We start from the raw sequence: 16,116 nt of genomic DNA, 5'->3' as shown, positions 1-16,116 counted from the left end.
AGTCCCTGCCGACTCCTCCTGCGTGCCTTTCTCCTTTCCTTCGGCTTCCGTCGCCGCGCCACGCCGCCCACCACCCCGCCGACACCCCGGGCCCCCGCTGCTTCCCTGCCGCTGGAGCTGGGCACGGCCGGCCCCGGGCTGCGGGCTCCCGGCTCCGCACCGGGCTCTCCCGGCCCGTGCCGGGGGCCGGCCGCTCTGCTCGCCCCTACCCGCAGCCACCCCGGGGGGCTGGGAAACGCGGCCGGGAGCGGCCGTGCCCGGGGAGGTGCGGCCCCGAGCCGGGGCCCGCGGGGTTTCCGTTAACGGCCGGGGCCGGCGGGCGGGTGGCGGGGCCGGGCCGGGCCGGTGGAGGTGAGCGGGGGCGGCGGCGTGGCGCGGGTGGCCCGGGGCCGCTCGCTGAGGGAGGCGCAGCCGCGGGCAGGTGGGGGCCGGGCCGGGCCGGGCCGGGCGCTGAGCGCCGCTTCTGCAGAGCTCACGGGGAGCTCCGTCCCCCAGCGGTGCGGGGAGGCGGGCGGCGCTGGGCAGTCGGCATCCCCTTCGGCTCCGCTGCGCGAGAGCTTTGATGCAGGCGTCCTTCTGGCTGTGGCTGTCCGAAATGCGGCAGCGGCTGCCGTGATTGGTTTTAAAACGCGGTGGTCAGCCGTCACTGTACGCTTTTAACTCCGTGGCTTATTGCTGGGAGCGTTCGGCCAGGGCATGAGAGAGTTCACTCAGCTCTGTCCTCTGCCTGGGGACACGGGCCTTCCTTCCTCCTGACTGGCAACAGGCTTTCTGCCATTCTTCGGCTTCTTTCTGAAGCTATGTCGCTGTGCAAGAACTTCTAGAAGCTGACTGGGACAGTAAGAGCCAGGAAACTAGGTTCCACGTAACAGGAGGGGCAAGAAGGGCCTCCAGGCTGTTCCCTCGGGATGCCCTCTGGGTGGGCATGTGTGCAGCCAGGCTGCGGAAAATGTGCTCAGAGCAGGTCTCTTCCCCCACCTTCCCTTGGCCCCTGTGCAGAGCATCCCCCCCTGTTAGGCAGAAACACAGGTCTTTAATGAATCCTGGATGTTATTCACTGAGGTGAAAGAGCAGTAACAGAAGAGGAGGAGAGTGCCTCCGGATGAAAATAGCCAGTGTTGCGCAGTTAACAGGTAGGTATTTGTAATACGGAAAGGTTTGGTGTTGCAGGGTACTGGAGGCTTCCTCAATGCAGTAACTGTGTCAGGCAGTCTCGCTGCTCTTCTACCTCGTTTGCTTGCTGTGTCTCCTTTGCACAACAGGTTCTGCAGCATAAACTTATGTCACCTGCACTCGTGAGCGCAATTTCCACGTTTTTGCTCCTCCACCGATGAGTTGGAGCTGACTCAGATTTATTCTAATCTAAGACCTATTGCAAAGAAATTCAGAAGGTATCATTTCAACATCTCAGTTCCAGGAAGGAGTGGAGGAGGTTTTTAACTTCACTTAAATGCTGGCCAGACTGGTTGTCTGTCTCTCAATACATTTATGGTTCTTTTGTCACTGGCCATTTGCAGCTTGTTATCTTTTGCTTGCTTTTTTAAAAACGTACTTGCGAAAGCAAACATCTTTGTTATCTGTTATCAACACCTGTCTCCACACTCTTCTAAAAATTCCTTAATAAATACTCTGCCTAGATTGGGTCCCAGGAGTGAAAGAGTGGCTACTGTGCCATTTCCCTTCCAAGTAGCCATTTAGTCATGTTTGCTGACTTCAGCTACTGACTGCTGTTTTATGCTTGGCCACGATTTCATTGTCAAGACAGTGCTGCCTGGCTTTATAAAAAGATTAGTTTGGTAGTTAAGGCTATACCAAATTCTGCTTGTGACCCTAGGAGTTAGTCTGAATGCTGCTCCTCCATTTGCTGCCCCTTCCCCAAGGTTTTCTGTCAATTCTCTGAAAGCTGACCTCCTGTAAGCTTGACAGTGCAACCTCCAATTCAGCTGTCATTCCTGATAGTTACTTCCTATGATCTCTTTGATCTTTTCCAGGTGAGAGTTTTAAATTTGGCTGCTTCTAATTATCCTGCAAGCACAAAAAAAAAAAAAAAAAAAAAAAGGCCCTTTTGTCCCTGAGCTAAATCCTCTGTGTGAAAAACACAGCCCAAAACAATAGCTACGTTTCTTGGTTTCTCAAGGGAAATGCTGCTTCGCTGGAGTGGCTTCTAGTCTAGACCAGGCAGCTATCACATGTTAACTTTCAAAGAAAAAGAAGTCAAGATGGATTCAGGGTATGAGGTAAGAATTCTTGAGCACAAGTACTTTGTGCAAGACAGCAAGTGTCCCTGCTGGGAAGCAACCATAGCAGTGAGTTGAAAGAACAGGAATTTTTACTGTCCTCACTGAAGCCTTGAGAAATTCATTTCTTTACAACCTGGAAGAGCGTAAGAAACCTTGCTGGTCCTCTTTTCAAGCCTATTTGAGGCTCTCTCTGCCTTCATCATCCCCCAACAGACACAGTGACAGAGCAGCCTGGGCTGCCTGGGGTTGACAGATGGACCAGTGCCCAGCACTGGGTCCCTTCGCTGCAATAACCACCCAGCTGGCTGCTCAAGCACAGAAAAGCAGGCTGCCTCTGTTCAGGAGGGAGACACTCGAAACGGTTCCAGGAGCTGGAGTCTGGGGCTACAGCACCCCCTCTCCCATCTGTCTGGTTTGCTCCTGTCCCCCAGAGAAATGGACCACAGAATACTTTAGTCTATATATTCTTTTTTTTTCCCTGCCCTTCTGGAAACCACGTCGTTTTAAAGAACTGTAATAACAGAAGAAGGATAGAGGAATCACACTCTCTGAAGTGTGCATGCCTGCATCTCATCATATAATCTGAGGGGATATCAAAATGAATCTAAATGATGAATAGGATCTAGATAATTACATCCAATATGTAGCTCCTGATTAGCCAAACCAGTGGCTGTTTTTTATGGTCCTTCTGCTCTGCCTGATCGCATAATGCCTTCTTGCCTTAGGACCCCACCCATGAAAAGAACTGTCTCAGTACTCACCTGCCCTATAATATGCTCTCTGATTTTAAGTTGGAAAATGCTGTATTTGAGTTTAGCGTCCTAGCAGCTTAAGGGAGAGGCTCAGGGGCTTCAAAGGGGCGCATTCATTAATCATCTAATGAATGATTTTTTTTTAGGTTGTAATTGACTAGACAGGTCCCATATGTACGGTTTGTTTACATTGCACGTTTTTTATAAGCACAAATGCGTATATTGGGATGGCTTAGAGCCTGGACAAAAGCTTGGAGGGTTGTTTTTTTTTTTTTTTGGTTTTGTTTCAGTAGGTAGATTTGATCTAATGGGATAACAGCAGCAATACATGCTTTCACAATAGCAGCTGTCTATCTGGCCAATCTAAGAACAAAGGCTTACTGGTTGTGATGTATTTTTTAAGATCTCTATTATGGCCTAGGTAAATATTGTAAACAAACTCCTTGTCAGCAGGTTTACCGTGAGATTAAAAGAAAGAGGGTTCTCTTTGAAGGTCTTTTTTTTTTTCCTAAGAAATTTTACCAAGTTACAGATAGTCCTTCACAGTCAGTGTGTATAACCAGTCTCTTAGAAAGATGTCCATAAGTGTCACCATGAGTGAAGAAAATCATGTAAGAATATTAGATAAGGATATTTAACTTGTTCAGCACTTCTCCAAGAAGTAGAAATGACTCTCTTCTCTGTGGAATTGTGACATGACTGTGGATACAGAGGTATAACAGAATAGGGAGGCTCTTTCATTTGTATGGCAGGAAGGGACCCAGGAACTGAAGAATGGGATTGAGAAAAGCAAATTTTTCTATTCATATGAACTTAACAGGATTTAGGCAGCCAAGTCCCCCAAAATCTGATCCAAAAGGCCCTTCCTTCAGCTAGTCAACCTACACAGCACCACCACGTCCTGCTGCTGCTCCCGGTATGTGCAGCCATTGCACAGGTGCACCTCAGGTTGAGGAGCCTTGCACAGCAGTTACAGACCCTCTGGAGGCCGATGTGAAAAGGCAACAGCTTTACATCCTTGGGGGAGCCTGCACGGAGCACTTTGTTGGTACCTTTATTATATATACACAACACTCACCTGTGACCCAGTGGCCTACAGAAAATGGCCTAGATGTTTTTGTGAAAGTTAGCATGAGCAAACAATTCGCATCCTTTGTGCGTGTGTGTGTGTGCAGATAAATAAAAATTTACCAGCTTTACCTCTGTCTAGTCTTTACCTGCTGACAACATCCCACACACCTCAATTACAAGTATTCTTGATCACAAGACTTCATCTGTATGGAATTATTTCAAGCAGTCTGGTCTTGTGGTGGGCAACACAATTCCTCTGACTGAGTCATCATCTAGGGAAATTCTCCATAGGAGGATATCATGGTCACTGCAATGAGTTACTGAAAAAAATCTTAAACTCTTTAAAGCTTGTTGTTAATTGTATCAAACTGTTCTTCTTTAGAGCCTGTCCAGTTAGCCAGCACCTCTGATGTTTTGTTCCCCAAAAGCTGTGGCTGAAAATTCAGAACTATTTAGGTCAGCTGATTATTTTCATGAGTACAAAAGTGCATATCAGTTGAGCTGGCTTGTGCTGGTTCATATTTGACCTAGGTTATGTGGCGGAAACAGGAGGTGCTGCTGAGGAGAGTAAGCATGCCACTAAAAGCTGTGCAAAACCACTTCTGAGACTGAAATTTTCCTTTTGTATCACTTTTTAAATAGCAAGTGAACATTCTCAGCCATCAGCAAGGAGAAAAATAGGGTACGTAACCCATTCTTTGTTTATGTGGACTCAGTGCATTTTTGCTGGGGACATGGAAGGGGAAATGGCAAGTGCTTTGCAACTCTCCATGGAATAGCTGTTATTCTAACTTTTTCCTGACTTGTGTACATAAAAAAGGTGACAGTCTTAGTTCCTCTTTTCAGCTATACTTCAGGCCTTGCTCGCTGACAGCTTCTGTCGATGTCCTAAGGTGTACACAGCTGTGCTGAGAAGGACAGGCAGCACTACAACATCCACTCTCAGGTACTGTCAGTCCCCTTCCTTTTTTGTTGTGCTAGTGAAAGTTTCTAGGTGATTTAAAACCATGTTAACAAAAATTAGTTTAAAAAAAAAAAAAGGTAGTGCAATGGTATAGATCAGTTCCAGACTACTCTAAGCAGCTGAATCTGCCTTCGCTGATCCAGATGCACACTTCCTAGGGAGTCCAAGCCAAAAACTACAATATTTGCATTCTGTGTGCATTTGCTTGCTGCTTTTAGATCTAGGTTGAATATTTACCTTGCGTTGTAAAAGTTCTTTCCATTGCTTAGAAACTTACCTGCTAAGGACTTTCCACCCCAAAAGCATTTGCTGTGTTTTTCCTCCTCTTCCTCCTGCTACTTTTCTCTTTCCCTTTGCTGCTTACCCTTTCTGACATCAATGAAGTAGAATGAAACAAAACCCCACATGCAGAGCTCTCGTTCTCTAAACTTCATTGCTCCATTTTTCAATAACAAATTAAGCATTTATACAATCCTTCATCTCCAAGCACATGCATGTAACTGAACGGGATGGTGGTCATTTTGTAGGAAAAACATTCTTCCCAGAAGGTTATAGGTACTAATGTACCTATATTATTGCTACTGATGTACCTAATAGTGAAGGGTTGTACAACGTACTAGATAGGGAGATTCTATTACATTAAAAATCTTTGTCTTCACAAGCACAGTAACAGGCATTACACTGCTAGCATCCTGCTCTTGCTCATGAAGAGCCAAGATCTGTGGGAAAAGGTAGTAGCTTTTGCAGAAAACATTGAGGGAGGAAACAGTTTACAAATGAAACCTTCCTTGCCACCAAACCTGAGCTGAGGTGGAGTATAAGGACTGTTAAGAGATTGATAAGAGATTTTAAACTTACAATAATATAGAGAAGCAGATAAAATGTAAAAGCAGAGGTGGTTAAAAATATTTTACCTTTTTTTTTTTTTCTGATAGTAAAAATCGAGGTACATTTTTTAATTTAAAAATAATAAACAATGTTTTCTCATAGCTCCACTCTAAACATTTTGAGCTTTTTCTTGTGGTAAGTTGGTATACATTTATATTAAATGTTGACTTCCAAAGTACTTTCTATGTGTCACCAGTTTTGCTAGTGTTATGACTTTGCCAAAACTTAAAAAAAAAAACAAACAGCTATATCATTTGAGCAAATACCTGGAATGGAATTTAAACATCTGTAAAATAATGATCTGCTTGCTATATGTTTAGCTGTGTCTTTTTTTAATAACCTACAATATCTTGTAGTAACTTAAATATTATATAGGTGGCTATTTATAATTTCCCCATTTCAACAGTGCATGTTAAGTTAAAAAAAGAGGGTAAAAAATATAATTATTTTGTAGTATTATGGATAATTCCCCATAGATGCAGTTAAAATCTCTTAAAAGAATCTTGATACTTATTGCCTGCAATTTGCTTTTATTTGGAGCAAATCCTAAACACTTTACTAAGACAAAATGTGAATGAAATTTGAATGCCAGAACTTTGGAATTTAGCACTCTATCCTGTATTCATCATCTCTTTCACATTCAAGAACAAGGTCTTGACCCAAACCATGAAACTGTCTTAAAAGCTGACAAGATAAAAATGTGAAATACAAATTTGTAGGGTGTGTATTTCCCACTTGAAATTTGAGCCCTTAAGGTGGAAATTTACAGACTCATCTTAGTAATCACAATGGTCAGATACTTGCAGGTTCAGATTTGAGTATAACCTGATGACTTCGAGAACATCAACAAAAAATGTTAGGTTCTGTGAGACAGTGTCAAAGTTAATGAGATTTCATTGTACTATTATAACCTTGTAATTCTTATTTGAGGAGTCTATAAAAATGTCTAGGTCTTTCCTTTGGTATATGAAATGTGAATATCAGACTGGTTTCTACTGACATACTTCCTCATTTCCTAGAAGTCCGTGCACTTTGTATGACAGCAACAAGCATAAGATGTTTTTAGTTCAAGTCCTAAATTCTGCATAGCATTCTGTACTTGTGCTTTAAAGAATCAGTGTGCTTAAATCATAATAATTAACAGGATTTACCTCTTTTCAATTACTGGGTCAAAGCCAAACTCTCTTTCCTCTCTGAAATAGATTTACCATGTAGCTGTTAGATAGTCATCAGGGGATTTGCTTGCACAAGGACTCACATTTACCAGTTTTTAAGTAGATTTTTGCTGGAAGTCAGAAAAAATCTTACATTGGGTTGTCAGTCAGTAAATAATTTCAAATAATGCTGTTTAAACAGGAGAGGCAGATGGTTGCAACCTTAGCTAACATTGTTTTTTTTTAACTACAGTACATAAACAACTATTTTAGTGCTAATAATTTGCTTTATTTTGTAACATGCTCAATGAAAAAGACTTTCCTTGCTTTGAAGAGATTTATGTCTGAGAGAGACAGGCCGACAGATGGTATAACGCATGGAAAATCCAGTGTGTGAATAAATTAATAAATGTATTCATCATTGGGTTGCATAAATTATGTTATGTACCTTTTTGCAATAACAGCAATTTACAGTTCAGCAAGTGTAGTTTTTCACATCTTGCAGCACTGTTTTCAGGCTGCCACATTTTTCTTTTTCTTCACTGTTAGCCTTGCACCTGCCTGTTCTAAAACTATTTTACCACTCTTTCAAGAACATTTTCACATTGCAGGGTTAATCTCAGAGTCACAGAGCCCTAAATGATGTTCCCCTTTTAAAAATTCATCTATGGCTGTTAGGCACTACGGTGTTACAGCAACCTACATTCCAGATAGCGTCGTTGTCCTCACAAGGAGAGAGCTGAGGGAGAGGGCAGCACTGGCCTGCCCTGTTCTGATGACTGGATGACGGCATTTATACTTTAGTAATCCAAACTGTTTAAACCTGTTTGGATCACCAATTACGGAACTAAGCTAATATACCAGTGTTGTCACTTCCATGATGCAAATTAAATAGCTAGACCAAGATATTGGTCACTTAACTATTGGGGTTTTGATGCTGACCTTAAGATGCAGATCAGGAGAATTACTTTTCATATCAGAGGTGCTCACGTCTGTTTAGGATCCATTTTCTGAGACTATCAGATGATGCTTATTAGACTTCAGAGAAAGGATAAATCCAAATCACTAGTAATTTTTAGCATGACATTAGTCTTCTATTCTACAACTGTTAAAAAGCTGCTGTACAACTTACTGCAGATAGTCAGTAGCAGAATTAATGCTTACTATTTTCACTTCTTTCATACAGATTCATGATGTTACATCAACAGCTAGTACTTGTTTTTGGAATATCACTAGCTAGAGATATATTTGCATCTAGAAGCTGTTATTCAGAAGCCCAAGTCGCCGTGTATTATTCCTGCAACCTCACAGGTATTCCACCTGTGCCAAAGAATACCGTGAAGCTTTTGCTAAGTTTCAACTATATCAGACAAGTGACTGCAACTTCATTTCCACTGCTGGAGCATTTGTGGTTGTTGGAAATTGGAACACAACGTGTCTTTCCTGTTAACATAGGAAAAGAAGCTTTCAGGAACCTGCCAAACCTTCGTGTCTTAGACTTAGGATACAATAGGGTTCTTCAGCTGGATCTTGATGCTTTTGTGGGCTTGACAAGTCTGACTGCACTCCGGCTGTTTCAGAACAACCTTGGAGATTCCATCCTGGAGGAGCGTTACTTTCAAGATTTGAGCTCATTAGAAGACTTGGATCTTTCAGGGAACCAAATCACAAAACTTCAGCCTCATTCCTTATTCTATAATCTAACAGTCTTGAAAAGTGTGAACCTGAAATTCAATGCCATATCCAACCTGTGTGAAAGCAATCTTACCAGCTTCCAAGGAAAACACTTTTCATTTTTTAGCCTCAGTTATACTAGTTTATATAAGACTGATGAAACGGTCTGGGCCAAATGCCCAAATCTTTTCAGAAATATTACATTTAACTTACTGGACATTAGTCAAAATGGCTGGAGCACACAGAAAGTCCGGTATTTCTGTACAGCCATTAATGGGACTCCAATCGATACTTTAAATTTTAGCTTTCATACAATGGGCTCAGGATTTGGATTCAATAACTTAAAAAATCCAGATGAGGATACATTTACAGGGCTAGCAAGAAGTGATCTTCATGTGCTTGATATTTCCAATGGTTACATTTTCTCTCTCAATTCATTAATCTTCAAAAGCCTTGGTAATCTGGAATCACTAAACCTTTCCAGAAACAAGGTGAATCAAATCCAAAGGCAAGCATTTTTTGGCTTGGGAAAACTAAGAACTCTCAATCTCTCAAGTAATCTTTTAGGTGAGTTGTATGATTATACTTTTGAGGGGCTACACAGTGTAATGTACATTGATTTGCAGCAAAACCATATTGGGATGATTGGTCAAAAATCATTCAGTAAATTAGTAAATCTGAAAATAATCAATCTCGGAGACAACGCCATTAAAAAACTCCCTTCCTTTCCGCATCTGACATATGCCTTTTTAGGTGACAATAAGTTAACGTCTGTAGCTGGCACAGAAATAGCTGCAACGTATCTTGAATTAGAGAGAAATTGGTTGGCAGATCTGGGTGAACTGTATACTCTTTTCCGAGTTCCAGGTGTACAGTATATCTTCTTAAAACAGAATCGCATCTCTTATTGTGAGGAAACTGTTACTGCTATAGAAAACAATCAGTTAATTTTTATGGATCTAGGAGAAAACATGTTACAGCTTGTGTGGGAGAGAGACTCATGTCTGGATGTGTTCAGGCCACTGTCCAAACTTCAGGTTCTACTTCTGAACAACAACTACCTTAGTGCTCTTCCGCAGGGAATTTTTAGAGGCCTAATATCTCTACAAGGACTTGATCTGGCTTCCAACCTCTTGTCTCATCTCTCTCCTGGGATTTTTCCACAAAGCCTAAGATACCTAAACTTGTCTAGAAACCAGCTTTTTTCCCCTGAGCCTGAAATCTTTATGTCTTTGAGTATTCTGGATATATCACATAACAACTATGTCTGCGATTGTACTTTACAGAGCCTAACAGAGTGGCTAAATGAAACCAATGTGACTCTAGCTGGCTCACAGTCTGACAGGTACTGTGTGTACCCACCTACATTGGCAGGGGAACCACTGTCATTTCTGACATATAATTGCAATGAAGATGAACTCCAGCAGACACTCAGATTCTCAGTATTCATCTTCACGTCCATCACCCTTGTAATGTTTTTAATGGCAGCCATCATTTTTACTCGCTGTCGGGGGATTTGTTTTGTCTGGTATAAAACTATCACAAAAAAAATGATAGACAGCCATCCACCAGCAGCAGATACAAGTGAATACAAGTATGACGCATATTTGTGCTACAGCAAAAATGATTTTGAATGGGTCCAGAATTCTTTGCTAAAGCACCTGGATTCACAGTATTTTGATAAAAACAGATTTACCTTGTGCTTTGAGGAACGAGATTTCTTGCCTGGGGAAGAACATATCAACAATATTCGTGATGCCATTTGGAACAGCAGAAAAACAATTTGCATTGTGACCAGACAGTTTCTCAAAGATGGATGGTGTGTGGAAGCCTTTAATTTTGCCCAGAGCAGGTACTTTAGTGATCTGAAAGATGTCCTCATTATGGTAGTAGTTGGGTCACTTTCTCAGTATCAACTGATGAAGCACAAACCAATTCGAATCTATTTACAAAGGAGTCAATATCTGCGATGGCCTGAAGATTATCAAGATATAGAATGGTTTTTAAATAACCTTTCTTGCCAAATTCTGAAGGAAAAAAAAGTGCAAAGGAATGTCGATGGTATAGAGCTGCAGACTGTAGCGACACTCTCACATTGACAGTGTATGGGTTGCTGGCTTTCCAGATACCCTCTTTCTAGCTGTGCCATGGCAGGAAGAAACAGATGCTTTGCTTCATTCTTCCATGAAGAAGCAGGTAGAAACATAACTTTCAGTTTTAATCCTACTAAACATAGAAACAACTTGAAAGCAACCAGCAAATACAAGGAAGTGAAATTATTTTATGGACTATGGCACCCATTTTCAGAAGAATTAATGAATCACAAATGCCTCACATTTCTCACATTTTGGATGCTTAGTTTCAAACAACTTAATTCTACTTACAGAGTGCTACATACTTACAGGTCTGTTTCAGTGAGAGGAGGAAGGGAAGAAGCCCATTCTTTTTTTTTTTTTTCCTAAAAAAAGAGTCCATTGTACCGTATATGACCCACATATGTTTTCATGTATAACCTAATGTGATCATTGGTTCGTTGATTACTTGCTCCTGCGCTTTCTCAACTCTGTAAGTTTTCATGTCCTGTTTCAAAGTAGCATTAGTGCTTTACACCTTTATGCTTTAAATTGGTGTTACACGGATATTATTTATTTGTTCTCTATTAAATTATCCACAGCTTCTCAACTGCAATGTACAACTTTTGAATTTCATTCATCCCCTTCCCCTCCACAACTTCTCTGTTTGGTGGTAAAACTACAGTCATTGGGCTACTTCATTTGCTGCCGTTTCAGTCTGGCAATTTCTCAGTTGAGCTGCCTCCAGCCCTGCAGAGAGAAATGAGCATCCCCTACAGATCTGAAGCAAGCCTGGAAAACCAAACAAACCATCTTGAAAAACAAACAAGAAACTACCTCAGCAGCCACGGGGGCTGTACACCAGTGATATGGCCGATAGCACAGTATCTGCTAGACAGATTTCACATTCTGTGGGTGGAAAATGAAGATAACTTTTGTGTGTCATTTGGGTTTTTCTGTGTACGTCCTGTGTCCTGATCAAATCTAAGATTTTTTTTTTTTCTGGTTCTATTGAAATATTTTATCTGGAATCATAATTGTCTATTTACTCTCTAAATATTTTATCACTGTTTTGCTCAGGTGTGCATCTTCAGGGGCTTGCTCGGGGTCATTTTAATAAAAGTCTGACCTGTCACTAACGTGCTTTAACCTCGGCAAGCAGCTGAAGTACCCCACAGCCACTCGCTCTGTCTCCCCAGGTGGGTTGGGGATGAGAATCGGAAAGGTAAAAGTGTGAGACTCATGGGTTGAAACAAAGCCCCCTGGTAAAGCAAAAGCCACACACACAAGCAAAGCAAAACAAAACAAGAATTCATTTGCTACTTCCTATCAGCAGGCAGGTGTTCAGCCACTTCCAGGAAGTGGGCTCATCACGCCTGACAGTTTCGTGGGAAAACAAATGCCATCACTCCAAATGTCCCCTTCTTACTCCTTCTTTACCCCAGCTTCTGTTGCTGAACATAACATCATTACTGGTGAGCCTCACCTCTGTGCCTGGCAAGATCATGGAAAAGATCCTCCTGGAAGCAGTGTCAAGGCACGTGCAAGACAAAGAGGTGATCTGAGACAGCCAGCGTGGCTTCACCAAGGACAAATCATGCCTGATCAATCTGGTGGCTTTCCACAACGGAGTGACTGCATCAGTTGACAAGGGAAGACCAACTGATGTCATCTACCTGGACTTCTGTAAAGCCTTTGACATGGTCCCGCATGACATCCTGGTCTCCAAATTGGAAGGAGATGGATTTGATGGGTAGATCATTCAGTGGACACGGAGTTGGCAGTGGACAAGGAGTTGGCTTGAGGGTCGCACCCAGAGAGTGGTGGTCGATGGCTCTATGTCCAGGTGGAGGTCGGTGGCAAGTGGTGTCCCTCAGGGGTCTGTCTGGGGACTGGTACTGTTCAATAGATGGTGGGATCGAGTGCAGCAAATTTGCAGATGACACCAAGCTGAGTGGTGCAGTTGATACCAGAGAAGGAAGGGATGTCATCCAAAGGGACCTGGACAAGCTTGAGGATTGGGCCCATGTGAACCACGTGAGGTTAAACAGGTCCAAGTGCAAGGTGCTGCACTTGGACTTGTTTAACCTCACGTGGTTCACATGGGCTTGGGGCAATCCCAGACATGAGCACAGACTGGGAGAAGAAGTCACTGAGAGCAGCCCTGCAGAGAAGGACTTGGGGGTTCTGGTGGATGAAAAGCTTGACATGAGCCAGCAGTGCGAGCTTGCAGCCCAGAAATTCATGCCAGCTGCATCCTGGGCTGCACCAACAGAGGAGCGGCCAGAAGGTTGAGGGAGGTGATTGTGCCCCTCTGCTCCGCCCTTGTGGGGCCCCACCTGTAGTGCTGCATGCAGGTCTGGGGCCTGCAGCGCAAGCAGGATGTGGGGCTGTTAAAGGAGGATCCAGAGGAGGGCCACAAAGATGGTCAGAGGGCTGGAGCACCTCTCCTATGAGGTGCTAAGACTGAGAGAGCTGGGGGTGTTCAGCCTACAGAAGAGAAGGCTCCGGGGTGACCTCATTGTGACCTTTCAGTACTTAAAGGGGGTTTATAAAAAAGATGGAGAGTGACTCTTAGCTCAAACAGATAATGACAGGACAAGGGGGAATGGTTCTAAATTAAAAGAGGGGAGATTTCGATTAGATATTAGGAAGAAATTCTATACTCAGAGGGTGGTGAGGCACTGGCACAGGTTGCCCAGAGAAGCTGTGGATGCCCCATCCCTGGAGGTGCTCAAGGCCAGGCTGAATGGGGCTTTGGGCAACCTGGTCTAGTGGGTGGCATCCCTGCCTATGGCAGGGGGTTGGAACTGGATGATCTTTGAGGTCCCTTCCAGCCCAAGCCATTCTGTGATTCTACGATCATATGGTATGGGATATGTCTTTGGCCAGTTTGGGCCAGCTGTCCTGGCTGCATGCCCTCCTGGCTCCCTGTGTACCCCCAGCCTCCTCACTGACAGGGCAGCAGGAGAAGTAGAAAAGTTCTCGGCTCAGTGCAAGCACTGCTCTGCAACAACTAAAAACATCAGTGTGTTATCACCACTATTTTCATCAAAAATCGAAAGCACAGCATCATACAAGCCTCTTCAAAGAAAATTAACTCTATCCAAGCCACAACAATGACAATCGTGCACTGTTATAAAACCTGCACCCATTTTTTTTTTATTGTGACACAATCTTTGAAGGTATTGTTCTTCTGATTTTATACATGTATTCAATAAAGGCTTACCAAAATAAGTTCAGTATGGGCTGGGTGATTTTTTCAATGTGGTGAAGAAGCAGGAATGGACTGTTTTATGAACTAGCTGTCTTGACCTTAGCTTCAAACAAATAGTACCATCTTAACTATTTTCATAGAAGCAATAAAGTACAATATGCTTCATGAGAACGCAGCTCTTTGACTAATGAAGTGCCTGTGACTGATCTAATTTACTCTCAAGGTAACAATATGCATGATTTCTATTGACACAGCTACTACAGCAAAATATTACTTTCTTCTCAATCGGTGTAGTCATTCAGGAACAGAAAAGGGCTAAACTTTGGGAAAATTTCCCGTTTGCATGGGGCAGGGGGATTAAGAAAAGGGACGGGACTGTGCTCATAAAGCCCTGGGTGTCGCTGTTGGCTTGGGTAACAGCTAAGGCTGTCCTAAACTCCTCCTGCCTCCGGTCCTCTGCAGCTGCTCACGTTAGGGACGAAATGCTGCTGCACGAAGTCAGAAAAAGAACCGGCGGCCCCGGCTTCCCAGGGACCCCGTGGGCTGTAATGAAAGCCACCACTCTGCATTTCTTACAGGTCTCTGAAAGAGTCCAACTTTTTCTATTTTCCCCAGCCAGTGCAAATATTTAAAGACATTATCTTCAGTCAGAGGTTATATATATATTCAATAAAAGCTTACCAAGCTACTGACAGCCAAAGCAGGAATCAATCTGTACAATCAAGATCATGTGCAGGTCTAGGTGATGGATCTGTATGCAGTGTAAGAGATGGGAATTTTAAAAGCATGTTTAAGAAATTAAATTTGAATGATTGTCACAAAACATTTTTGGTCAAGTGTTAACTGAGAGCCCTCTGCAGTTAGGACCTTATTGTGTACTTACAAGACACTCCTATCACTTCAGGTACTCAAAACTTATTTCAGCTAACGTATGTATGCAGGAACTATTGCACACAAGTAGATACAGAGATTGCCAAGAAGGCTTTAACAAAGTATTTGCTTTTCTTTTTGAAATGCTTCTCTCTACTGCTTATGGCACTGGTGGGAGGTGGCTAGATCGAACTTGCATTTACTTCAGTCTTCTGACTTTTTACATAAAGGTAATGAAACCTTCAGATGAAATTTCATTGTCTGCCTCCATACCTCCATATGATATACATACCATTTTGGAAGCATAAAGAAATTTAAACTGTGTTAGGAGCAGCTGGGAAAACATACCACAGAGGCATCTCAGAAGCATAAGTAGCACAGCCTCCATCTGCTCCTTGCAAATTCTACTGCAAGGGATTGGCAAAAGGAAGTAAAGAGATTTTTGGAGAACATGCTACTGAACCGTTCCTGATTGTGGAGTGGTTGATAGGCATATGAATAATTCCAGTGTGAATTTTTCAAGAAATCTGAAATAACTTTATTTTTTACTCACTGTGAAACCACCCCAAGCCTGAGACACTCAGAACAAATGCGGTCTTCCCAGCTGGTACAGTCTGTCCTATCCAATGAAAAAATTGACTTCAAACAGATCATAGGACTTCGATCACCACTGCTGTGGAATCACCTCTTCTTAAATGACAAAGCCTGGGGAATTGTCAAGAAAGGGCTTGTGCAGACTTTGTACTGCTCTGCTCAGCAGGAATCACAAAAGCATCCTGTACAAAAATGGAGAACAACTATGCTTGATGAATTAATGCCATAAATTGAGCCTCAACCTCATAGCTATTGATCAGATTCCCTTAAGGCTCACCGGGAACATTACTGCTCTATTAGAATTTTATGGCTCTTTAGTTAAGGATACTCTCATCGGTTTTATTCACCTTCCCCAGTGAAAGACATTAACTTGTTGTTGGAGAGTATCCAGAGTAGAGTGTGAAGTGTGACACTGGCTCTAAAATAAGCTATTATCATGGAAGCTGGTGAATTTATTTGCAGTAGGAACATATGGAATATTCAGAGAGTGACTTAGTGCCACATGCTATCAGCTGAGATATTTGATAGTAAGACCCTGCTTCAACCATTGCAACATATATTATAAATATTAACTGGGGAAGCAGTCAATGCAATGGTTCAAGAGTTACAGCTGGCTAACC

The 16,116-nt window shown here is 42.8% G+C and overlaps 1 protein-coding gene across 7 annotated transcripts in view; it reads left to right on the top strand.

Moving 5' to 3' along the window:
• TLR5 (toll like receptor 5) overlaps nucleotides 1-14,470 on the top strand; it is a 32,016-nt gene extending 17,546 nt beyond the window's left edge. For 2 of the 7 annotated variants that reach the window (XM_080586383.1, XM_080586384.1), the window contains exons 2-3: nucleotides 4,910-5,009; nucleotides 8,256-14,470. In XM_080586383.1, the coding sequence (XP_080442509.1) occupies nucleotides 4,910-5,009; nucleotides 8,256-10,842 (2,687 nt within the window). In that variant the 3' untranslated portion in view covers nucleotides 10,843-14,470. The other 5 variants (XM_080586381.1, XM_080586382.1, XM_080586386.1 and 2 more) reach the window with 5 other exon arrangements.
• The last annotated feature ends 1,646 nt before the right edge of the window (nucleotides 14,471-16,116 follow it).

Source organism: Anser brachyrhynchus, assembly GCF_964034855.1.
Source record: "Anser brachyrhynchus genome assembly, chromosome: 3".
NCBI classification, from domain to species: Eukaryota; Metazoa; Chordata; class Aves; order Anseriformes; family Anatidae; genus Anser; species Anser brachyrhynchus.
This window is presented reverse-complemented; position numbering and strand designations above follow the sequence as displayed.